The sequence below is a fragment of the Heterocephalus glaber genome, unplaced genomic scaffold (genome assembly GCF_053883595.1).
Source record: "Heterocephalus glaber isolate CG9 unplaced genomic scaffold, H.glaber_assembly_v1.0 deba00000331, whole genome shotgun sequence".
In the NCBI taxonomy this organism is placed as follows: Eukaryota; Metazoa; Chordata; class Mammalia; order Rodentia; family Bathyergidae; genus Heterocephalus; species Heterocephalus glaber.
In genome coordinates, this window is record NW_028258142.1 from 67,052,891 (window position 1) to 67,078,316 (window position 25,426).

The window sequence follows — 25,426 nt, forward strand, 5'->3', positions numbered from 1 at the left end:
CCTGCGCCCCACGCTGCGCCTCTCCAGTCACAGCCACTCCAGACCTCTGGAGCCGCCGAGCACAGGACAGGCCTGTGGGTGTGTGACCGGCCAACCCCTCACCAAAGGCTGTTTCGCTTGTTTTCCTCACGCGTGTGCAGCACGTTCTGAGAACAGATGAACCCTAATTCTGGAGGAGTGGAGCTCGGGCAAGGAAGACATTACTGAGTGCAGGGCACCAGAGTCCGGAGGCCCCTCCCTCACTCGTTCTCAGGGCCCAGCTGTCTGTCCAGGCCACTCACGATCACCCACAGTGGCCTCTGCGTGCCAGGAGCCCTCTGGCTGGCTGATTCTCCATCTGCCCGTTTATCTCTCACTACCTGCTCACGGCACACAGGGGAGACCACACACGAGGTTATGGAGGAGGGCCACCAGGACCTGGGGAAGAGCCTGGTCGTGCGCCTGGGGCTGCTCCGAGTCCACTGGTCACCACCACACTCAGGGCATCACCCGTGGGCATCACGCACGGGCTCCTGCCATAGAGCCCGGAGCTGGCCCAGGGGGAGACGCAGCCCAGCGCCGACGGAGCCGCCACCATGCAGTGCCATGTGGAGCAGGGTCCCAAGTGGGCACCTACCTTCTCCACGTCGGCCTTCTTCTCCGTGAGAAGAGCCACAGTTCTCTTGTAGGCCTCACTGATCAGGATCCGCACCTCGTCGTCAATGAGCCTGGCGGTGGCCTCGCTGTACGGCTTCTCCAGCACCATGTCGCCCTGGCGCGGGAGGTCAAAGGAGATCTGCCCGACCTTCTCATTCATGCCGAACTGCACAATCTGGCAAGAGAGCACTGGCTGGCGAGGGAGGGTTCCTGCCACTCCTGGGGCAAGGGGACTGGCTGCTGCGTCAGCAGTGGCAGCAGGGCCATCCTGCTTTGAGCTCCTCGCCAGGAGTAGGGCTGGACACCTCAGAACAAGAGGCCGCAGGCGCCTGCTGCCTGTGTGAGGGAGGCAGAAAAGGAGGAGCCCCGACAGACTGAAGGGCGAGCCTGGGGGCGAGCATGTGCCTGAGACCAGGTGACCTGGGCCCCTGTGGACAGGGCTGGAACAGCGGGGAGGCTGAGCCAGCCTGAGTCTGCGACAGCCCCTGCACCAGCACCAGCACCAGCACCAGGTGGGAAGAGTGCAGGGATGCAGAAGGACAGCCGAGCTGAGCAGGAGGGAGGGGCCGCCTGCAGTGGGAGCGCTCGGCGGGCCAGCAGCACGGCTCAACACCCTGGGCCACTGCAGAAGGACACCATGGCCTGGCCCCACCCCGGAGCCTCCACAGAACAACATCTCAGCAGACAGGGAGCAGGCTGGACACCACATCCTGCTCCTCCATGACAGCTAAGGAACCAGGAAAGGGACAGGAACAGGGAAGAACTACAGCAATCAAACCCACAGACAGACGAGGCACTGGGGTGCAGGAAAGCATTACACATAGGAAAAAAATATTCTTAGAATAGAGATTAAACTCAAAGAGGAGTAAGAACAAATAGTCATAATGACCTAAGAGAAAACAGCAGATTAAAAATGACTGCCAAAACATTTCTAGGCTGGACATGGTGGCTCACGCCTGCAATCCCAGCACTGAGGAGGGCTGGCAGGAGGGTCGCCATGAGTTCAAGCCAGGCTGGACTATTTAACAAGACCTTGCCTCACAAAAAAGAACGAAGAAGAGCTGCGGTGTGGCTAGCAGTCCTGAAGGAGTCGGCACACCAGGCTCAGAGATGGCAAAACCCACTCCCTGGACATGGGCGCTGGGAAGAGTGAGTGACAGCAGGGGAACGGGTGTGACAGGGCAGGAGGGCCGGCTTCGGGGGTCCGCAGGGAAGGGGCGGGCAGGCCCTGCTGTGGGTCAGAGAGTGATGCTGCTTCGTGCCCAGTGCAGGACAGGACCCTCAGGACTCAAACTTCAAACGCCAGTCTCTTCTCAGCAGCTGACCTGATGGCTTTACTGTGGATCTAAGACACACGCCTGGCCAGGAAACCCCAAGCCAGGGAGACAGACTGCACTGGACGCCAGCGACCTGCGACAGGCGGGGCCAACTCACCTGGGCATAGGCACTCTGTGTGACCTTCCGCAGGTCGTCCTGGGCACCGGTGGTGATCCTCCCAAAGAAGATCTCCTCAGAGACCCGGCCGCCCAGGGTCATGCACATCCGGTCTAGGAGCTGCTCCCTGGTGTACAGGTACTGCTCCTTCGGCAGGTACTGGGCGTAGCCAAGCCCTTTGCCACGGGGGATGATGGACACCTGGGAAGGAGCAAACGCCTGTCCCAAACAGCTCGGTGCACACAGGTGCCAGCACACGTCCATCCAGAAAGCGAGGCTGACAGTGGATGGCCCAGCTGGGGACAGCGAGCAGAGGCGGCCAGCAGGTGCCTCCTTTCCTGGCTGCACCTCAAGGTCTACACTACACAGGCCTGTTCCTCTGAGGCTCCACTGAGACTGCTCAGTCTCAACAAAAGGTGCCCTGGTGAGGGGCAGGCGACTCAACTGCTCTGTGACCTCCTTCACTGGGGGGCGGGCGGCAGCATGCTCTGCAGCCTCTCCCAGCCCTCTTTGCAGTCAAACAAACGCCTTTAATCTTTTAAAGCCAACTTTACTGAGGGCTGATTTCTCCAGGGTAGAACAAAGCTCAATGGGTTTCAATGAGCGCAGCTTCTGAGCACAAGGACAACACTGATTGTTGTCACTGTGCCCTTCTGTAGCCAACCCCGCCCCATCTGCATCTAACAGCAGCTGTCAGGTGCGGGATGCAGGCGGCCACTCCTTCCTGATGGACACCGGCGCGCTTGGGTCATGGACGCTGCAAACAAAGCAGTGACAATCTGTGTGTGGACGTCTGCACTTATCCTGGGCAAACACCACAGAGCGGAAGTGTTGACCTCTGTAAGAAAGCAGAAGCTCTTTTCCCAAGTGGCTGCACCATTTCACACATGAGGCTCCAACTGCCCCTACCTTTACCAAGAATAGGCTGTGCACGAAATCCTAACCACTCCAGTGAGTGTTCTTGGCCTTTCATTGCTTCACTGCAATCTGATGCGCAACTCCCCGAAGACCAGCGATACTATTTTTATGCACTGAATCCCCACTGCACACCTGTGAAGTGCAGTGCGCATCCTTTGCCCACTGTTTTACTAGATTCTCACAGAGTCCTGACAGGCCACCTAGAGTAGACACAAGTCCTAAGTCCTGTGTCATAAACACGTGTTGCAAACACTGTCAGAGCGTGTAGTTTGCCTTTTTCATTCTCTTAATGGGGTCTTTTGAACATAAGAAAATTTTTAATTTTAAGAGATCGACTATGCCAACTTCTTTCGTGGTTCATGCTGCTTGTACTGAAAATTTTCCATACTCGAGGCCACAAAGATTCTACCTATGTTGGCCGTTAGAAATGCTGCAGGGTCCAGGTTCACTTTCTCACATGGGTCCTGATACCAGAACCACTGGCTCATCAGACAACCTTTCCTCCCGTGAGTGACTTGGGCTCCTCCATTGACAGTGAGCGAAGGGCCCCTGCAGTCCCTCTGTGGACTCTGCCTCTGTCCAGTCCTCTTACCAGGCCTTCATCTGGATCTGCAGCTGTGTACAGTCTCAAGACAGGGAAGTGAAACCCTTCCTCTAACCTGTTTTGGCTATTCTGGTTCACCATATTCCCATACAACTTTAGATTCAGCTTCACAATTTCCACAAAATGTTCTGCTACAATTACGGAAAGAGACAGCGATGAAACTATAGACCAATAGGTTTTTTTTGAGGCAAGGTCTCGCCTCAAACTCACAGTTCTCCTGCCTCAGCCTTCCAAGTAGCTGGGATTATAGGAGTGTGCCACTTTGCCCTGGCTGAATCTGCAGGTCTGGGGAGAACTGACATAACATTCTGTGACACAGTATTTTTATTTTACTTTTGGGTATGGCTAACTCAATGTATAAGCCCTACAAATATTTTCTTTGAATATTCCATATTTCGTTCTGGGATGCTCATAAAAATGGCTTTTCCTGGTCGTGGGTATGTAACTCGGGCCACTAAGCTATATATATTCCCAGCTGCCATTCATTCCTTCCTTCCTCTGAGACAAGGGCTCCCTCAGTGGTTAAACTGTCTGGGCTGGGCTTGAATTTGTGATCCTCCTGCCTCAGCTTCCGGGGGTGCTGGGATTAAAGGCATGCACCACCATGCAAGTGTGGAACTGAATTTTTAAAACCTCATTTTCCAACTATTCATTGCGGATCTACAGAAACATGAGTGATCTTTGTGCTCCAACCTTGATTCTGCAACCTGCTGACTGTACCCACTGGTTCTAGGGTCTGCAGTGCACTACCATGTGGCCCTCTGCAGTTCCCTGGCTCCCAGGGCCCCGGTTTCCAGGCGGCTTCTGATAGCCCTGGCAGTAAGCGGCTCTGCTGCCATCTGCAGGATGCCTGTGCAAGTGTCATCAGGGCTGACTGGCCACCTCTACTCACAGGGCCCCTGAGCACACTTTGCCAGGGATCAGCCAGGGATTGGGTGGCTTCTCTCAGGTTTGGATCTCACCCTCTAGAGTCCTTCATCCTCCCAGCATTCTCTCGCCTCTCTGTCACCTCCAGAGGGCAACGCACCTGTGCCTGCTGTGGCGGGTAGAGCAGGTGCCCCCTCTCACTGCCAAGGCCGCACTGTCCAAGAGCGAACTCCCCCAGCTCAGCTTGCTCTGCTCTGGAACTTCCTGTCCCTCCAGACAGCTCTGTTCTGCCTGCTCACCTTGCCCGAGGGAGGGCGGGACACTGAACACTGCATGTCTCCACTCCCAAGTGCCGAGCTGGCCGTCCCATCCCCGCAGGGCCCCCAGCCACTCCGCCACCCCCACACGTGGCCTCACCTTTAGCAGAGGGTCTGCATGCTCCAGGTACCAGCCAGCGACCGCATGGCCTGCTTCATGGTACGCCACTGTCTTCTTCTCCTCGGGCTGCAGGACCTGGGTTTTCTTCTCCAAGCCTAACAAGTAAGAAATGACCCATCCACCGTGTTAGGGACGGACACTGAAAGATAGCTACGCAGTGCAACACACCTCCCTTCTAAAATGTGACTGAAAGACTAAGCAGCCTACGACAATTTAAATTCCCAATGGCAGCCAGGATGAAGCGAAGGGTCAAGTCTGAGACACCAAACAGGGTCAGCACACACACTCTCCCTCCCCAGGTCCCGCTACACCCCAACTCTCCTCCCCTCTGTGACACCACACATCCTGGCTTGGGAGGTGACAAGAAATGTCAAACATCAAATCCACAGAAAACAAAGGACTCTGGGAACGTGCTTCCTGGCCTAGCCCAGGCACTCAATCACCAAGTCCTGCCAAAGGAGATGCCTGCCCAAGAGGCCGACCCCTGTCTGTCCCTGATAACTGGGGGACAACAAAGTGCCAAGCTGGCTACAGATCTGGCAACACCTGCGCAAAGCTGGCTGGGCAGCGCTGGGCACCTGCCCTCCCCAACAGCCTCAGGGCTTGGTCAGCCAGGGAGCAGCAGGGTGGACGAGGGGGCGAGCACCACAGGCAGAGTCCAGAGGTGCCACACTAGTGTCCAGGACGAGGATGGCTGAGTGGGCCAGCCTGAGCTCGGCCCTGCTCACAGCTCGGCAGAGCGGCTCTGAGGTCTCCGCAGCTGGTACTAATGCAATCGTCACACTGGGACAAAGGTAGTTCTGATGCTAAAGGTCACTCACCCAAGACTTTCACAACCGATAACATACTAAGCTCTGGAAGGTTTTTTAAAAAGTTCCCCATGACACGGCCCAAGACCAGACTTCCACAGAGCTGCCAGACAAAAGTTACGAAGGTACAGAGGTAGCAAGGCCTCTGTTTTCCTCCACCACCGAGACACTGCTTGCTTATCCTCCTACAGGGAACCAAGGTCACTTCACTGTCTCAGTTTTGCTGCCCTATTCCAAAACCATCAAAGGGCCTCCTGCACAAGGTCCTGAGTTTGATCCCTGGTACCAGAAACAAACAAACAAAAAAACTCAACCTTCAAGTCTCTGGCTGGGGCAGCCACACTGTGAACGGGTGGGCTTCTGCCTAGCTGGGGGAAGGGAGCAGGTGCGGACCCTAGCAGCTGGCCAGCCCCAAGCCAGGGACACGGCTGGGCTCCAGCCTGCCTGGCCACCCCTCCGGCCAAGTTCCCTCTGCGCCTTACCGCCAATCACTCGTTCGATGGCTTGCTCAAAGTGCTTCTCATTTATGGAGTCTGAAAGGTGTCGTGCAGCGATCAAGGCAGCCTCATTACACACATTGGCCACATCAGCTCCTGTAAGAGGAATGCACGCTGGCTGATCCCCCAGGACACGCGCAGACGACTCGCACCCCATGGTGGAGCAGCCCAGCACCAGGCTGGACGGACAGGGTGCTATGGAAGCATCACTTAGTTTCATTTACAATAGCCAAGCAGTTCTCACCATCAAAGCCAGCCTGCACAGCCCTGCCCGCTGCTCTGAGACGAAGCAGTGAGCAGCAAGCAGGGAGCAGACAGTGCTGACCTCCATGATGACAGGGCTTGTGTAACAGCAAACCGAGGATTCTAAGTCACTCATCAACTATCTTGATTCTACATTCTCTGCTGAGAAAGTGACTAGGGCATAATAGGCAAACTGCTTACATAAAAAGATGAACATAAGTATTAAAATGACCTAATACATTAACTTACATAACTAAAATATGGGAAGCCTGCCAAATGCTTTTTAGACCCACAGTGCTTTTAATTTTTCAGATTAAGTGACATAGGAATACAAATAAACTACAGCACAACATATGTGGTCAATAAACAAATATAAGAACTAAGTAAAAATTCAGGACTCCTGCTCACTCAAGTTGAGTGCCTTTTGACCGTCCAGTTGCATATACTGTTCTCAGACTTCTCAATTCATTTTGCGTTTAGGAGGGAGACACGTGACGAGATAAAATCCTGGAATAAGGATACCACCACCCATGCCTGCAGGAAGACAATGGATCAAGAGAGCTGGTAACACTGCTGCCCAGGATGGGGAGAAACTGCCAGCGCAAGGGGAAATGGGGCAGCCGCTTGGGGACAGCCTGGCAGTTCCTCAAAAAGCTAAGAACAGGGCCGGGGATTTACCTCAGTGGTGCCATCACCTGCCTTGCAAGTGCAAGGTCCTGAGTTTGATCCCCAGTACCAAAAAAAAAATTAAAAAAACAAGAACAGACTTGTCATGGGACCCAGCAACTGTACTCCTAGGAGAATGAAAATGAAAATATGTGTCCACACAGAACTGCAGGCAAATGCTAACAGCAGTGTTACTCATCGTACCCCAAGGCGGAAATGTCCACCAGCGGCGAGGGGCAGGCAAGACGTGGACCCCCATCCACAGGGTGTACCTCGGCCCCCTGGAGGGATAAAGCCGGATGTTCGAGACCACGTGGATGGGCGCACCCTGCATAGCGTCCTGAGTGGACACACAAGATGCACACTGTACAGTTCCACATGTATGACACAACTGGGGCAGGAAAAGCAACAGAACAAAGACTAGGTTCTAGGTCCAGTGGAGGAGCGCTGCTCACAGATCCTCTGGGACAATGAAATGATTCCAGACTGGGTCACAGTGACAGCAAGCTAAAACCACTGGATCATACACTTTATACAGGTAACTATCACAGCACTAGGGGGACTGAACCCACAGGCTTCGCACTGAGCTACATCCCCAGCCCCCTTTTTATTTTGAGACAGGGTCTTGCTAGTTGCCCAGGCTGGGTTCAAACTTGTCATCCTGCCTCAGCCTCCCAGAGTGAGGCCCATTAGTTTTATCTCAATAGACAGTTTCAAAAGAAAACCACTTGGGAATTATTCCCACAAGTCACAGGTACCGTAATTGGCTGTCAGGACCTGGACCTGACCTACTCCGCAGGGGAAGAGGCTGGGTGTGAACCAGCGGCCTGGCTGGGGCTGCGACTGTGCTGATGGGTAGGCACACGGCCTCCCGGACTTGGAGCTGGGGCCCCATAGCCAAAGGAAACACTTCGTAGGAGGCATCGGACACAGACAGCCATGCTCCGCTCACCTGAAAACCCCGGGGTCAGAGACGCCAGCTTCCGGGCCAGCTTCTCCTTCTCCAGGGCAACATCCAGCTTCAGAGGCCGGAGGTGAACTTTGAAAATGGAGGCTCTTCCTTTTATGTCTGGGGGTCCTTTCGAAAGACGTTTAAGAAGAAAGTCAGAGACACACCGTGGCGCTGAGCCCGAGAGCCAGCCCGCAGCAGTGGCCGCTCACCAATGAAGATCTGCCGGTCGAAGCGGCCGGGCCGCAGCAGCGCCGGGTCCAGAATGTCCGGCCGGTTGGTGCCCGCCAAGATGACCACGTTTGTTGTCGTGTTAAAACCTGGGGACAGGAGAAGTGGCGTCATGGGGAGGAGACACAGGCAGAAGACGGAGTCCCTGCTGCTGGGCCCGTGAAGCTTCCCGTGCACCAACCACCTTCTAAGGCACAGCTACTTTTTCTAGACTACTCCTCTTGTCCTTCACAACAAGAATCATGCATTGGACTCAAAAGGTTCCAAATATATCTAGTTATTTTAAAAGCATTTTTCACTTTGAGCTGACGCACAGTTGTGGGTGGTGGTGTGGACCCCTCTGTTGCCACCTGTGGGAGACCCGGCCTCTGCTCCGCACTGCCCTGTGTGGGGGGCTTTGCCGCATGGCAGGCAAGTGGATTCGACCCCTCTCCATCCCATGGTAAGTCACCAAGTGAAGGATTTCAAATTCACCCAGTCACCCTTAGCCATGGTTGGGTTTCCTGATGCTTTAGGATCACAGGTAATTCTGACTTTCCCATGCAGATCATTTCTCCAAGCTTCCTCTACTCAGTCCCTTCTAACGCCAGTGTTAAATGATGGCAACTGTCCGGCAAGAGGGCCTGCTTTCTGGGTACAGCAGTGTGAAGGGCCCTTAAAGCTCCATCCCCCAGCCCCCGTGTGAGGACGTGAGCTAGCACAGCGCCTGAGGACAGCGGCTCACCCACCGTCCATCTCCACCAGCAGCTGGTTCAGTGTGTTCTCCTGCTCGCTCTGCCCCCCGAAGTTGCCACGGCCCCTCCTCCTGCCCACTGCGTCGATCTCGTCAATGAACAGGATGCAAGGGGCGTGCTTCCGGGCAAGGGAAAACAAGTCTCGAACCTGACAGGGAGAAGCGACAGTTAAGGACTGTGAACGGTACCGATCGCTTCTCCATGTGCAACACCAAGGGTGAACCTGGGGCCTCACACTTGCTCGGAAGCGCTCTACCACTGAGCTACACTGTAGCTCTTTTTCACTTTTATTTTGAGCTGGGGGCTCACTGTGTAGCCAGGCTGACCTCCAACTTGCAGTCCTCCCACCTCGCCTCGAGGGGCTAGAATTATAGGGATCATCACTGCACAAGCTGTTATTTATCTGATACAACTCTTTTTGTGTTTCATATTTCTGAATAGTTACAAAAAGCAAATAAGAGTTAGGTAAGTAACTGGCTGAAGGTGAACAAGGGTTATTCACTTGTATGTGTAATAAATGCTAACAGCTGCTATTTCTTAACATTAACAAGTACATACATTTTTCCCTATTAAAAGACACTGTGACATACAGATAAGTGAGGCATATAGGACTCCAGCTAGCCTTGATCAAAAAAAATGTACACATAGGCATATAATTGTAAAGATTCCAGAAACCCAACAGAAGAACAAAGTTCTACAAGCAGTGAGAGAAAAGAAACAAATCACATACAAAGGAAAGCCCATCAGAATAACAGCAGACTTCTCAATGCAAACCCTCAAGGCAAGAAGAGCTTGGAGTGACGTATTTCAAGCCCTAAAGGAAAACAGTCTCCAACCAAGATTGATGTACCCTGCAAAACTATCTTTCAAAATTGATGGAGAAATAAGATACTTCGATGACAAAGAGCACCTTAGGAACTTCACAAATACCAAACCAGCAGTCCAAACAATTTTAGACAATATCCTAGGAAAAGACAATGAAGATCACAACCCCAGGAAGCCCAGCAGAATGAGTCCATTGGGCACGACAAGAAATTAAATGCAAAGGGGGAGAATCCAACAAAAAGAAAAAGTCATGACAATGATAAGTCAGTAAGTATCAGTGATAACCATCAATATTAATGGTCTCAATTCACCAATCAAAAGAAACAGACTGGGGGCCAGGGATTTAGCTCAGTGGTTTCACTGCCTGCTGTGCAAGCGCAAGGACCCGAGTTCGATCCCCAGTACCAAAATAAAGAAATAGACTGGAACAATGGGTCAAGAAGCAAGATCCAACAATATGCTGCATAGAAGAAACACACTTAATTCAAAAATAAACTCACAGACTGAAAAAGTTAAAGGGTGGAAAACAATACTCCATGTGACAGGAACCCAAAAAAATCAGGAGTAGCTATCCTTTTTGCAGATCAAGTGGATTTCAAATCAACACCAATTAAGAGAGACAAAGGACACTACATCCTTGTGGAGGGAACAATCCAAGAGAAAGAGATGACAATCATAAATATCTATGCACTAAACACTAGTGCACCCAACTATATAAAACAAATCCTAACCGACATGAAAAGTCATATACACACTAATACAACAGTAGTGGGGGACCTCAATACCCCACTGTCACAAATAGATAGATCAACTAGACAAAAAATAAGTAATGAAATACTAGAACTCAATCAAACTCTTGAACAAATGAACTTAACAGATGTTTCCAGAGTGTTCCACCCCACAAAATCAGAATACACATTCTTTTTAGCTGCACATGGGTTGTTCTCCAAAACAGACCATATACTCGCTCATAGAACATGTTTAAGTAAGTGCAAAGGAATTGAAGTTATCCCCTGTATATTATCAGACCATAGTGTGATGAAATTGGAGAGCAAGAGCAAAAGAAACCACAAAAATTTCATAAACACGTGGAAACTGAACACACTTCTGAATAACCAATGGGTCACAGAGGAAATTGAAGAAGAAATCAGAAAGTTCCTTCAATTAAATGACAATGACAACACAACATATCGGAATCAATGGGACACAATGAAAGCAGTCTTATGAGGGAAATTCATAGCAGTGAATACTCACATTAGGAAAACAAAGCAAGCCCAATTAAACAATATGATGCTGAACCTCAAAAGCTTCTAGAAAAAGAAGAGCAGGACAAACCCAAAGCTCTTACAAGGGAGGAAATTATAAAGATCAGAGCAGAAATCAATTCAATGGAGACTAAAAGAACGATACAAAAAATTAATAAACCCAAGAGTTGGTTTTTCAAAAGAATAAACGAAATTTGCAAACCTTAAGCCAACCTTATCAGAAAAAGGAAAGAAAAGGCCCAAATCCATGCAATTAGGAATAAAAAGGGTGAAATTACAACAGACCCAGCAGAAACCTGGAGGATCATCAATACCTACTTTGAGAACATATACACCAATAAGATGGAAAACACAGAAGAAATGGATAGATTCCTAGATACATATGAATGACCAAAGTTGAACGAAGACCTAAAAATTCTAAACAACCCAGTATCAATCAATGAAATTGAAAACATAATTAAAATCTTACCAACTAAGAAAAGCCTGGGTCCTGATGGCTTCACTGCTGAATTCTACAAGACATATAGACAAGAACTACTGCCACGACTGTTTAAACTCTTCAATGAAATTGAAATGGAAGCAATACTCCCGAATTCATTCCTGGAAGCAAGTATCACCTTGATCCTCAAGGCAGAGAAAGACCCAGCTGAAAAAGAGAACTACAGGCCAATCTCACTAATGAACATAGATGCAAAAATCCTTAATAAGATACTGGCAAACAGAATGCAGAAGATCACCAAGAAGATCATACACCCTGACCAAGTGGGATTCATCCCAGGGATGCAGGGATGGTTCAACATACGCAAATCAATCAATGTAATACAATATATCAATAGAGCCAAGGACAAAAACCATATGATCATCTCAATAGATGCAGAAAAAGCATCTTCCAAAATCCAACATGCATTTATGATAAAAACCCTGCAAAAAATTAGAATAGATGGTCTCTACCTCAATCTGATAAAAGCCATCTATGAAAAACCAACAGCCAATATCATACTAAATGGTCAAAACCTGAAATCCTTCACACTAAAATCAAGAACAAGACAAGGCTGTCCACTATGACCACTCCTGTTCAATATAGTTTTGGAAACATTAGCCATGGCAATTAGACAAGAGAAAGAAATAAAAGGAATAAAGACAGGAAATGAAGAAGTCAAATTGTCATTATTTGCAGCTGACATGATACTCTATATAGACCTCAAAAACTCCACCGAAAGGCTTCTAGATTTAATAGCTAAATTCAATACAGTAGCTGGATACAAGGTCAACACACAAAAATCAATAGCTTTCCTCTACATGAACAACAGACTCACTGAGACAGAAATAGGGCAAACAATTCCTTTCACAATAGCATCCAAAAAACTGAAATACCTAGGAATCAACCTAACAAAAGAAATCAAAGAACTTTTTTCTGAAAACTATAGCACTCTGAAAAGAGAGATTGAAGATGATATCAGAAAATGGGAAGGCATCCCCTGCTCCTGGGTAGGAAAGATCAACATAGTGAAAATGGACATACTTCCAAAACTGTTATATAGACTCAATGCAATCCCAATTGAAATCCCAGCAGCATACTTCACGGACCTTGAGAAAACAATCCAAAAATTCATTTGGAACAAGAAGAGGCCCAGAATAGCAAAAGCAATTCTAGGCAACAGAGATATGGCTGGGGGTATAACAACCCCCCACTTGAAACTATACTACAAAGCTACTGTGATAAAAACAGCATGGCACTGGCAAAGAAACAGACCTGAGGACCAGTGGAACAGATTAGAAGATGCAGAAACAACGCTAGACATACTCAGCTACCTCATCTTTGACAAAGGAGCCAAACACCCTCACTGGAGAAAAGATAGCCTCTTTAATAAATGGTACTGGAAAAACTGGGTTTCAACTTGCCAAAGATTAAAACTAGACCTATATCTCTCACCATGCACTAAACTAAAATCAAAATGGATTAAAGATCTAAATATTAAAACAGAAACGCTGAACCGGCTGGAACAGAGGTTAGGTAGAACTCCTGAAGACATTGTTGTAGGAAAAGACTTCATGAACAAAATCTCAGTTGCCCGTGAACTAGCACAAACAATCAACAAGTGGGATCTCTTATTAAAAAAGCTTCTGCACAGCAAGAGAAACCACCAACAGTGTGAAGAGACAACCCACAATGTGGGAAAAAATTTTCACCTGCTGTTCCTCAGACAAAGGTCTGTTATCTAAAATCTATAAAGAACTTTAAAAAAAATCAGACCTCCCAAATTTAAAGACCCAGTCCAAAAATGGGCATCTGAAATGAACAGACATTTCTCAGACAAAGAAGTAGAAATAGCAAATAAACACATAAAAAAATGTTCAACATCACTAGTCATTCGAGAGGTACAAATGAAAACAATGCTGAGATTCCACCTCACCCCAGAAAGCATGGCTGCCATCACGAAATCAACACATAACAAATGCTGGCGGGGCGGTGGGGAAAGAGGAACACTGCTCCACTGCTGGTGGGAGTGTAGACTGGTGAAACCACTGTAGAAATCAGTATGGAGATACTTCAAAGAGCTAGAACTGGACGTCCCATTTGACCCAGCTATTCCCCTGTTGGGTATCTTGCCCAAAGAACTAAAAGAATCATACCACAGTGATATATGTGCACCCATGTTCAAAGCAGCACAGTTTGTAATAGCTAAAACTTGGAAGCAGCCCAAGTGCCCATCAACTGGAGACTGGATAAAGAAAATGTTTTTTTTAATAAAATGGAGTACTCCTCAGCCATAAAAAATGAGAAATTGGAGAAATTTATACCTAAATGGATGCATATTGAGGCCATACTCTTAAGTGAAATAAATAGGACACACGTGTAAATACCGAATAGTTTCTCTAGTGTGAGAAACTGAAAGTGTAAATAAGGATTAAAATGATTAAAATGGATAATTGATTATTTGAAATAGGAAAAGGTCCAAAGGTAAAGGGGTGGTGGGAGGGGAAGGGGAAGGGGAAGGGAAAGAAGGGAAAGGAAAAATTATGAGAAAAGAAAAAAATGGAAACGAAATCTATGTGAATAGGCAAGGGTGGAGGGGAGTGAAGGGCGAACAGGTAATGGGGAAAAAAATAAGAACCAAGATACATCATGTACAGGTACAAGCACCCAATGATAAATGTAAATGTGCTGTATACCTAAAATGTACCAATAAAAGAATTTTTAAAAAACCCAAAATAAAGCACATTCACACCTCCTGATTTCAAAATTTGCAAAGCAACAGTAACCAGGACTATGGTACTGGCCTGAGGGCAGATACACAGATCAACAGGATAGAACTGAGAGCCCAGAAATAAACCAAGATCATTCCATGGGAATAAAGTCTCTTCAACAATGATGCTGGGAAAACTGGATATCCAGCTGGGGATTTAGCTCAGTGGTACCGGTGCCTGCCTCGCAAGCGCAAGGTCCCGAGTTTGATCCCCGGTACCAAAAAAAACAACTGGATATCCACATGCGAAGGAATGAGATTAGACCCTTACCTGACACCACTGACCTAAAGGTTTATAACTGGACTACAAACTCTTGAGAAAAAACAGATGTCAACGTTCATAGTCTTAGATTTGACAATAGATTCTTAAACATGACACCAAAAGCATAAGCAACAAAAGAAAAAAATGAGAAATGCTTCATCGAAATTCAAACTGTGCTTCACTATCAACACAGTAAAAGACAGCCCACAGAACAGGAGAAAATACTTGCAAATCATGTGTGTGATTAGGAGTTAGCATCCAGAATCTGTAAAGAACTATGACCACCCAGTAACCACAGAACCACCCAGCTGAAAACCGGGCAGAGGTCTACATGGACAGTCTCTTCCCACAAAATACCCATGTGGCTGACGTGCAGGTGAGAAACGCTGCACCCACTGCCTGGGACAGCTGTGATGAAAGAAACCAGAGCCTTGCCATGTGCTGGCGGGGTGGGACAGGGTGCGTGCGACAGGTTCAGTGATAAGGAAAATTCTGGTAGTGCCTCAGAAAGTACAGCATGGAGTTTCTGTTGAATTTGAAAACTTTATGCTAAGTGCTAAGAGCCAGGCACAAAGGCCACACATTGGCAGGCAAGGGGTACATGACTGCGGTCTCAGATACGCAGCAGGCTGTGAGGCAGGAGGATGGCTTGAGCCCAGAAGTTCAAGGCCAGCCTGGGTAGTGTAGTGAAGGCCCCATCTTAAAATAGGTCTGAAAAAGGAAAATCCACAAATGGAAAGTAGATGGATGTGTGCTCCAAGCTGGGATGGAGCAGGAGAGATGGTGATCGATACAGGGACAGCCAGGGTTTCTGCTTGGTATGATGGAAACGCTGTGCAATTGTGAGTCGCACAAACCTGTGAATATACCTGAAAGCTATTAATGGTATACATAGTTGAGGCAGTAAATTTTACAGTATGTCAATTATATTTCAATAAAGTTGCTGCAAAAAAATTAACTCACAAATTAAAGCCACTTCCTGAAACACACAAGGTGGAATTAGCTCACGTAACCGACACCGAGCAGGCACGGGCTGGGTGGGAGCCCAGCCCGAAGTGCCCCACGACAGTGACCAGCGAGCAGGCTGTCAGGGCACTCGGGCACAGGGGTCCTCAGCAAGGGCCCATCTGGGGAGCAGCACAGGGCACGAGGAGGGTGCACATCCCAACAGGACAGACTCACCCGCGCTGGGCCCACACCAACAAACATCTCCAGGAACTCGGATCCGCTGACGGTGATGAAGGGGACGTTGGCCTCTCCAGCCGTGGCCTTGGCCAGCAGTGTCTTCCCGGTGCCGGGAGGACCCGTGAGAATGGCACCCTGCATGGAGGAGCAATCAGTCGTGTCAGGGCTTCAGGGGAGGGAGCAAGGCACAGCCCTGTCTGAATCTCACTGGTGCCAGACATAAAACAGCTCTTAGACATCTGAACTATGGTAGAACACTTCTGTGTTATGGATAAGAAAAGGATTATTAGAGACAATTTTGCTTCAGAAAACTTGGGGAAAATGTGAAATCATAAACATTTCCCTTACTTATAAGATTTTCAGCATAGTACAAAAGGGTGACTTAAGCTAGAAATGTACTGACAGATTAAGATTTACTTAAACACACGCTCCAGGTTTACAAACTTCTCTTACTCTTTCCAAGTGAAACTGGTTTTGGAACGCGGACAATGAGCAAGTGCAACACTCACTTCTACTCCCCGCGCCTGGTGCACCCCAGGCCCTTGCTCCTAACTCGATGACATCCCCTCCCTCCACTGAGCGCCGAGCCAGGAACACCGTCCGCGGGCAGCGGGGAACATGTTCAAAAGACCTCTCTTTTAGACTTAAAACTCCAAGGCATTTTTAAAAGTTTGCTTATTTTCTTCTTTAAGTTTTACAAAGAAGTAAAAACATAATACCACTGAAAACACCAGAGAGCTGCAGGATGGAGCGGCAGAGGAGCCTAGGACCAACAGGCTTGGGACCAAGTGCGCAGCAGCAAACCCTAAGGCACCACATGGGTTCCACCCACACAGATAGACAGGGCACAGAGCAAGGGCAGGACTCCTCCCACAAAGGATGCCTGCAAAGTAGACTTTACTCATGGGTTGTGAGAAGAATCAGCCAGACTCATTCATTTACTTCACAGCTGATCCATTCCACAAATGCAAAGTCAGCTTCTGGCCTCACCCTGCAGGTACACAGACCGGAGCCAGGATGCCCATCTGGCTAGCTGGAAGGAGGGCGGGGATGTGGGTGCTGTCTGTCTCCTTTGTGTGTCCCGTGCCAAGTCCCTCAGTGCCAGGCACAGGCAGTGGCTCAGGACTCTGCAGGGAGGTAACACAGAACAAGCTATGGTGCGCTGCACTACGGGGTTAGTGACTGCTGATGCAGGGGCATCTAGCTCTCCCTCTGCAGAGGGAGAAGAAAAGAGACTCAAGGAAGGCTCCGAGGAGGAGAAAAACAAGTATTTTCAGGAATACACACAATCTAGGCAAAAGGACACAAAAAAAACAGACCCGAAAAGACTGAATCAGACAGAACCTAAGTTAAGCACAGAAAAACAGCTCTGATAGTAAGTAATCAAACTTCATAAAACAACTTCAGAGATTAAGAAATACTTCAATTTCTGGGTCAATCTCCGGAAGTTCATTTTACCTTTGGGATTTTGGCTCCTAGGTCTTCGTACTGCTTTGGGTTTTTCAAGAAGTTCACGAACTCCATGATCTCCAGCTTGGCCTCCTCACAGCCAGCCACGTCCTTGAACTTGACGTCTATCTCGTCCTTCAGGACCTTGGCCGTGGTCTCCCCGACGCTGAAGAGCCCGCCCACGCCCCGGCCGCCCCGGCCGATGCCGGCAGGGCCCCTCCGAATGGTGTAGAGCAGAAAGGTGATGATGAGGACAGTGGGCAGCATGCTCAGCAGAAAGGAGCTGCAGGGACACACGTTCACGTTTCCAGCTCTGCACCGCAGCACGTGTACATGCTACAGCTGCTTCAGATGCAGCTACTGATGTTCTAGTTTTTTAAAAACCCCAAATATTCTACTAATCTGAAGCACAAGGAGACTCTCTTAGCGTTAATACCACTGAAGCAGAATCATGAAGGATAACACCAAAGAGAAACCTGTTCTCAACATGTATGCTGCCTGCAGATATTTTATCCTGATCCCAATAACCACCATTTATGCACAGCACTAAATGTTATTATCATTATATTTGAGTTTCAAAGAAATTTCTTTTGAAACACTTAAAAATTCTAACATAGTTCTGGGTTAGTATGGGTGAAAAGTCTAGCTCTCTTGCTGAGGTGCAGTAAACTTGTCCTAAAGAAAAGCCTTCCAATGTGAGTCCTCGCCACCTCGACCACGCACCAGCCTCTGGGGTGATGTAACTGTGTTTACAGCCTCTCCTGCCTCGGAGGGAGCTGCTGGGGACACTTGGAGCCTGGGGCCACAAGGTGCCATGTTTTTCTCATCATGACATTTATTTCAACATAACCATGTTTACAGATGTGTGCTTACATTGGTTAACATAATGCAATTTAGTTGACCTAATACTAAGAGAGGTGAGTCAAAAACTGCTACAAAACAGAAACAAAAGCGAGGATTTGGTAATTTTTAAAATCTATTATAGAATTTTAAATGCTGCTAAAGGAAGCAGCAAGAATCATGGAAAATTCATGTTGGTTTATTTCTAGAAATTAAAAAAAGCTGTACTGACGATAAAAACTTTTTACAGGTTATGAGCAACCATCTGAAAACCTGAAATCTGCAATGTGAAAGCTTGAAAAATCTGAAACTTTTCTGAACCTAGTCCTCAAGTTTTGGATTTTGGAGCATTTCAGATTTTGGGATTTTGGACTAGGGACACTCAACTGGTACAGTCCATGCAAATATCACAGCACATGAAGAGAGCGGAAATCTGCAGCACCTCTGAAAGGGATGCTTGGTAGCAGCCGAGGAATCAAGGGATTGCCTGAGCCTCAGGGCTGGGGAAAGGTGCTGTACAACACCATCGAAGCAGCCACACAGCCCCACATGGTGCAGGGGGTTCAGGGATCCCCATGTCCAAGCAGCATGTCAGCCAACATCACACGGGCTGCGGGGACAGTTTGCTCTTCTTCCATTCACAGAAAATTAAGACCAACTTCTGCGTTCACTCCAGAGTCGGTCATTCTACAGCAAGGCATCCCTCTGCCTCTACTGTAGGCGAGGGGACTGCCAAGCACAGGGCTCTCCGGGTGAACACGATGGGCACCACAAGGCCCTATTCCTCAGAAGGCCCAGGGACTCTGTGGTGCTGCACTAGATCCTAGGGCCTCATGCAGGCGAGCCAAGTGCTTACCACTGACCATGCCCCTTCCACCACCTCCTGACATAAATGCAGCATCCACCCAGACTTGTACACAGGGTGATTAAATGTAAGCAGGGTGATTAAAAACAAAACCTAAGGGCCACAGATTTAGCTCAGTGGTTCCACTGTCTGCCTTGCAAGCGCAAGGTCCCGAGTTGGATACCTAGTACCAAAAAAAAAATTTTTAAAGGCTGGGGATATAGCTCAGTGTGAAGGCCTTCAGTTCAATCCTGAATACTGCAGGAAAAAAAATCAAAATAAATGTAAATGTGTAGAAAATCGGTCACATACAAGAAATAAGTATTACTAACAATATTTTAAAAGTACAGCCAAATTGAAAAAGGCCTGCTGAAAATCTAAAGTGCTATGAGGTGCGCACAGTGCAGCCAGCAGTTCACCAGTGGTTTAAAGACATTTCTTACCCATCGCTTTCAGTAATGTAGACAACAGGCACCCGGTCTTCCCCTTCTATGCCCAGCTCTTGCTGTAAAGTTTCCAGATTCCGCTCAAAGGCGTCTACACTGCCAATATTAAACCAGACATATTGCTATAAAAACAGAAAAACAAATATCCTAAGAATGAAGTGGAAACAGAAGGTTCAATTCACTAAAGGGCTCACTGTTTTTAGGGTTTCTGGTTGTTTTGTTTTTTCCTTTGGTACGAGAATCGAACTCGGGACCTTGCGCTTGCCTGGCAGGCGCTGGAACCACTGAGCTGAATCCCGGCCCAAGGGCTGTTAATGCTTCTAATCTCAATAATAAAGGACAGCTTTAGGGACTCCACCCAGTGGCAGCACAGTAAGCAGTCAGCAAGGTTCACATCCTGTCCCGCACCCACGACTCAGCCCAACGCCACCCTGCTCCAGGCCCTGGCTCAGCCACGCATTCACCCAGAGGACCCACAGGGAGCACTGAGCCAGGAGAAAGGCATTGCGCGTCAGTCAGCACTTGCTTCTCCCCCCGGCGCCAGCAGTCCCTGATGGCCGGGACAGGGCACCAGGGGCCCGGGTGACAGCGACCTCACCAGCCAGCACAGACGCCTCCTCCCTTGGCACCCACAGAGCGGGTCCCAAACCACCAGGGTATTAGAGCCCATGGGCGCTCAGTCCTCCCAGTGCTGTCGTGCTGACACAACACACGCTTCCTCCTGTGTTCTTCAAGCCATCTCCACATTGCCTAGAATGCCTAACCCGGTGTCAGCGCTCTGCACAGTGACACTGGACTGTCCAGGCAATGCCAGGAAAAAGCCTGTACATGCTCAGTCCGGACGCACATTTTTTTCTCAATATTTTCAACCCACAGCTGATTGAATCCAATGATGCTGAAGATCCAGAACCCACATGCTCTGAGGGACAGCCATCCCCCACTGTGTCAGTGTCTACTAGCTGGATATGAGCCCTGGTCCTGCAGATGAGACTCCGGCAGTGACTGCAGCCATCCAGTCACCCGAGAGTGGGAGGCTCTGGACCCAGGCCGCCTGCACCCGCACCCTGAGCACGACATCCTCACAGCCTGCAGGCAGCCACGCTCGACAGGTCCTGTTCGCCCTCTGTCCAAGCACCCTGCATGCATCAGCCCTACTTTACAGCACAAAAATATTGCTTCTCCTTTAACCTGCAATCACCTTCAAAAAATACTGGTTTTTAATCAATCCAAGGTGTAAAACTCAGAAGAGAGGAACAACCCACCCACACCCCCCACCCACACGCTTCTGGGCGGGATTTCACTGCACGTCTACCTGATGTCTACACAGAAAAGATGGTGAGAAGTAAGCTTTACACTACGACAGTTCTTGGTACATTGCTCCCTGACAAAGACATAAAACCCTTGTGGTTCCTCGAGCAAAACAGATTAACCCCATGAGGAGGCAGAGCAGACACTAACTCTGCACCCACTGCACCGGGTGGCAGGCTCAACGCCTGGCTCTCAGCAGAGACCTGTGGGCAGAGGCCACTACACAGCATGGCCGAGGCGCAGGCCAGAAATGGAGGCTCCCAGGAGGACACTGAGGTAAGAAACTGGGGACGGCGGGGTTCTTGTGTGCACTGAAGATAGGAAACCACCTCCGACTCATACCACCTCCACTCAGCGCTCAGCCCCACACAAGTACTGCTGTCGTTCCCACTCTTAAGATGAAGACACCACGGCCTGGAGAAGGGACACCTCACAGAGGACCTGGCTGAAGGCACTGCCACTCCACAGCACAGCACGGAAACCTCCTATCTGTATCTGAAAGCTCAAATAAGAGCCTAACAGCAACACACGCTCTGGAAGAAAACACAGGGAACGCCCACAGAACACAGACAGGGCCCACAGCCTCGGCCTCCAGAGGTCCTCACCAGGGCGCTTCAGGGCCTGTCTTCAAGACGGCACAATGCCTGCCTCCAGATTCTGAAAGACCTGCTTCACGGCAAAAAGAAACCAACACTACCCTCACTGCTACACAATGGAGGAAGAGCACTTCTAACACAATGGTATGAGCTGCAGCACATGGACACCTGGACAGGGCCCCTCCAATGCCAGAATCACCCTCTAGGGACAGCAGTGCTGGCTGTCACAACCCAGCATGGACACAGAGCTGGGAACAACCATGCCTGGAAAGAGCCAGGGCCCCGGGCAGGATGTGGACCAGTTCCAACTCTCTTGCACCAACAACGCTTTACACAGTCTTAGCCATTTCCCCAGGCGCAAAGGTCACAGGGGTGCTGCTGGGATCTACACTGCACCTCCTCACCAAGCCACTTCTCAGTTGTAAACAAAACCGAGTGCTGACCTGATCCCGAATCACCAGCAGGTCCAGTGCTCCCATCTCCACTCTCTTTGGGTTATACCTGGTGCGCAGCCCCATCCCGCTGTCGCCAGGGTACACACCTACTGCCACGTGAGGGATGTTAATTTACCACTGAGCACATCAACTGTGACACAACTTACCCCATCAACTGGAGTCTTTCCTGGTATGAAAGTCACTCGAACAAAACGCTTGTTGACGACTTCCAGTCTGTCTACCTACAAATTTCAAAAATTAAATAATCAAACATACATTTACAGAAAATACTTGAGATGCTCCTACAGACACTTTGCATGGGACACTTCACACTTACAAAAAAGAGTAACGGGAAAAGGACGCCTGCACTCCCACCTGCACCACCGCAGAGCCCGCTAGGCCCCAGGCCCAGGGGCGACCTGCCCGCACAGCCATGCTTCCCCACAGCTGTGAGCCCTAGCGGTGCTGCCCTTGGCACACCTGCCCCACACCTGCAGATGCGCTTGTTTTGGATCTGCTCTTCTACATCTTTCTCTTCTTGCCAACATTCCCTCTGTGAGGTTTACCCAGCCTGCCGTTTCGGTTCTGTGGGGAGTCCCCCTGGCAAGCACTCCCCCGAGTTACTTATCCATTCTCCTAGTCATAGACAGGTCATTGTTTCAAAATCCTCACCACCAACAACACTGCTGCGCACGCTCGTGCAGACACACCCTAGGCTCTGCTGGCACCTCATCTGCTCCCACAGAGGCTGCCCGGCCCTCACAGCCCAGCAGTCTTCTGTTGCTCAACAGCCGCACTAACGTCTGCTCCCCTGAGGCTTCTTAATTCTCCCGCTGGGCATGGAATGCTTTATACCCATTCTCTCTACTCTCCGAAATACACTGGATTCTCGGCAGCACCACCGACACCTCACTTCAAGGCCTCGGCTGGCTCAAGAGACAGCTTGGGGCAGGCTCGACTCCCACTGTCTGGAAGGCACAAGTGAGAAACGGAAAGCGGACCCCAGGGAAATTCCAGGGACGCCCAAGTTCTGTTCTGTAGGTGGCCAGTCTGGCAGGGAATGGCTCCCAGTGCTCCCCAAGAACTGAAGCCAAAGAGCCAGCAGGCTGGGAGGGGAGCAACAAAGAACACTCAAGTGCACTCGGAAGGAGAGCCGCAGTGCCGTGTACCCAGCAGCTGGGGAGAAGGTGGGGGCCCGGCGCTCCCCAAAACTGCCCTATGATGCCCTCACTGTCACTAGACTGGCGCTCGCTTCAGAAATCTGAGGTGGGGAGAATGCTGGGAAGATGGAGGAGCAGGGAGCATCAGAACTGCCCACCCCGGCACACAGAAGTCTGCTGAAGCTGCAGCACACAGGGGAGGCCCAGGGCGAGAACAGCTAACCACAGGAAGACAGGCGCAGGAAGAAGGAAGATGAGGAGGGAAGAGACGGGGAGGAACCCTAAACAGCAACCTGGAGAGGAGGAGAAAATGTGACCTCCAGAGTGTGCTCTTAGACTCACACGTCCAGTTTTCAACACAACAAAATTAAAAATCACAAAGCATACAGAGACAGGGACGTATGGGTCATTCAAAGGAAAAGAGACATAAACTCTGCCCAAAGAAGAGCTGATGGCAGATATTCTAGACAAAGAATTAAAAAGCAAGGTGACACATGCCTATAATCACAGCACTCTGGGAGGCTGAGGCAGGAGGGTCATGAGTTCAACCCCAACCTGGGTGACTTAGCAACTTAGCAAGAACCTGTCTCAAAAAAAACCAACAAAATTATAGGGCTTGGGGTACAGCTCAGTGCAAATGCCCTGGGTTCAATCCCCTGTACTTGGGGGAAAAAATAAAGCTCAAAAAACTAGAAGGAAAATACAGAAGAAGTCAAGAAAATGATGTATGAACAAAATGAACAAAACAAAAATATCAATAAAGACAGAAAATGTGAACAGAAACAAAAGAAACTCTGGAGCTGAAAAATACAATAACTGAAATGAAAAATTCATCAGAGGGGTCCAAAGGCAGGAGAACAAACCAGTGAACAACAGGACAACTCAAATCATCAAGCCTGAGGAACAGAAAGAAAAACCACTGAAGAAAAGTGAACAGAGCCTAGGGACCTGCAGGGCCCATCAAGTATGGATGTGGGCAACACTGCGGTCACAAAGAGTCAGAGGGGCAGACAGAACACTTTTTAAAAATATAGCTAAAAACTTTCCAAATTTGATGCAAGACAAGAATAAGAATAAGAACAACAACAAAAATAAGAACATCTGCACCCAATAAACTTCAGTAAAACGAACTCAGAGACCCACACTGAGAACGTTATGTATAACAAAACTTTTCAAAGTCAAAGAGAAGCAGAATCTTTAAAAAGTAACTCATCATATACAAGGGCTCTTGAATAAGATCATGAACTATTTCCCATCAGAAATTGGAGGCCGAAGACAGTGGGCCAATAATCAAAGGGGTAAAGGAAAAATCTGCCAGCCAAGAATTATACACTCAGCAAACCGTCCTTCTAGACGAAGAAAAGCCAGGGGGTTCATTACCACTGGACCTGGCCTGCAGGAAATGCCCAAGAAAGCAACCGCACACAGTGACACCAGGGCCACGACAGCCACCCGGGAAAACGAAGGTCCAACAGTGGTAAATACAGGGCCACTATGAAAGCTGACAGCACTGTAGCTCTGGTCTGTACCTCCATATTTTGTTTCTCCATAATTTAAGAGACTAATGCCTTTGAGAAAACTGTCATGTTATGTTCAGGGCATACAGTGTATGAAGACATAATCTTGTGACACTAACAAACGGAAGGGCGCAGGTGGGGGTTTTTCTGTCACAGGTGTGAAGCCAGTATAAATTCATTAGTGTTGTTAACTTTAGGATATGAAATATAATCCCATGGTAAGCACAAAGAAAACTGATGTAAAATATAAGGAAGGAATTTAAACATTTCACTACAAAAAAGTCTATTAAACACAAAAGATAGCAGTGCTCGGAAATGGGCACACAGAGCTGTAAGACACATGCGTAGAAAACAAACACAAACGACAGAAGTCCCTCTCTAGTGGTGATTACTTTAAAAGTAATAAAATATGGCAAACTATACGCTGTTTACAAGACTCACTTTAGAAACACAAAACCTATTGAGACTAAACCACCAAGAAAGAAAAATCTGAGTAGACCTGTATCTAGTCATGAGATGGAATCGATAATTTTTAAAAATCTGATGAACAAAAGCCCAGGGCCAGGTGTCTTCACTGGTAACTTCTAAAAAAACATTTAAAGAAGAACTAATAACAATCCTCAATTTTTTGCAAAAAGGCAAAGAGGGAGCACTTCCTAACTCAGTATCTGAAGTGAGCATTTGCAGGACTGTAATACTGATTATGCCAAAGCAGGCTATGCAGTTAGCCCCACAACTGGCTTGTTTATAGAAGTGAGTCTGGGGAAAGCCTATGTGCCAAGGTCAGAGCAACTCGCACCCAAATTCCGTTCCCACAACTAAAACCTGACTAGAAGGACAGTGTTCTAATTGCAACCATATATTTTGTCTATTCTGCTCCTAATTTGAGACTGCTTTGTCTTGTCCTTTAGGAGTCTTGTTTACATTAATTTCCATAGAAACCACACATAGCCCTGCCCTTGAATGTAGCTGGCCTTTACCCCAATTGACTGCCAATAAAAGTCAGTGCCTAATCGCTTCT

At 48.7% G+C, this 25,426-nt stretch overlaps 1 protein-coding gene across 4 annotated transcripts in view; it reads right to left on the minus strand.

The window, feature by feature from the left end:
• The window catches only part of Afg3l2 (AFG3 like matrix AAA peptidase subunit 2), a 40,915-nt gene that overhangs the window by 2,633 nt on the left and 12,856 nt on the right, over positions 1–25,426 (minus strand). For 3 of the 4 annotated variants that reach the window (XM_021265270.2, XM_004853260.4, XM_021265271.2), the window contains 11 exons: positions 21,896–21,970; positions 19,388–19,512; positions 17,270–17,543; positions 15,809–15,946; positions 9,021–9,174; positions 8,274–8,381; positions 8,065–8,190; positions 6,189–6,299; positions 4,877–4,992; positions 2,071–2,271; positions 617–811 (listed from right to left, as the gene is read on the minus strand). In XM_021265270.2, the coding sequence (XP_021120929.1) occupies positions 617–811; positions 2,071–2,271; positions 4,877–4,992; positions 6,189–6,299; positions 8,065–8,190; positions 8,274–8,381; positions 9,021–9,174; positions 15,809–15,946; positions 17,270–17,543; positions 19,388–19,512; positions 21,896–21,970 (1,623 nt within the window). The remainder of the gene's footprint in view (positions 1–616; positions 812–2,070; positions 2,272–4,876; positions 4,993–6,188; positions 6,300–8,064; positions 8,191–8,273; positions 8,382–9,020; positions 9,175–15,808; positions 15,947–17,269; positions 17,544–19,387; positions 19,513–21,895; positions 21,971–25,426) is intronic. The other variant, XM_087195033.1, reaches the window with a different exon arrangement.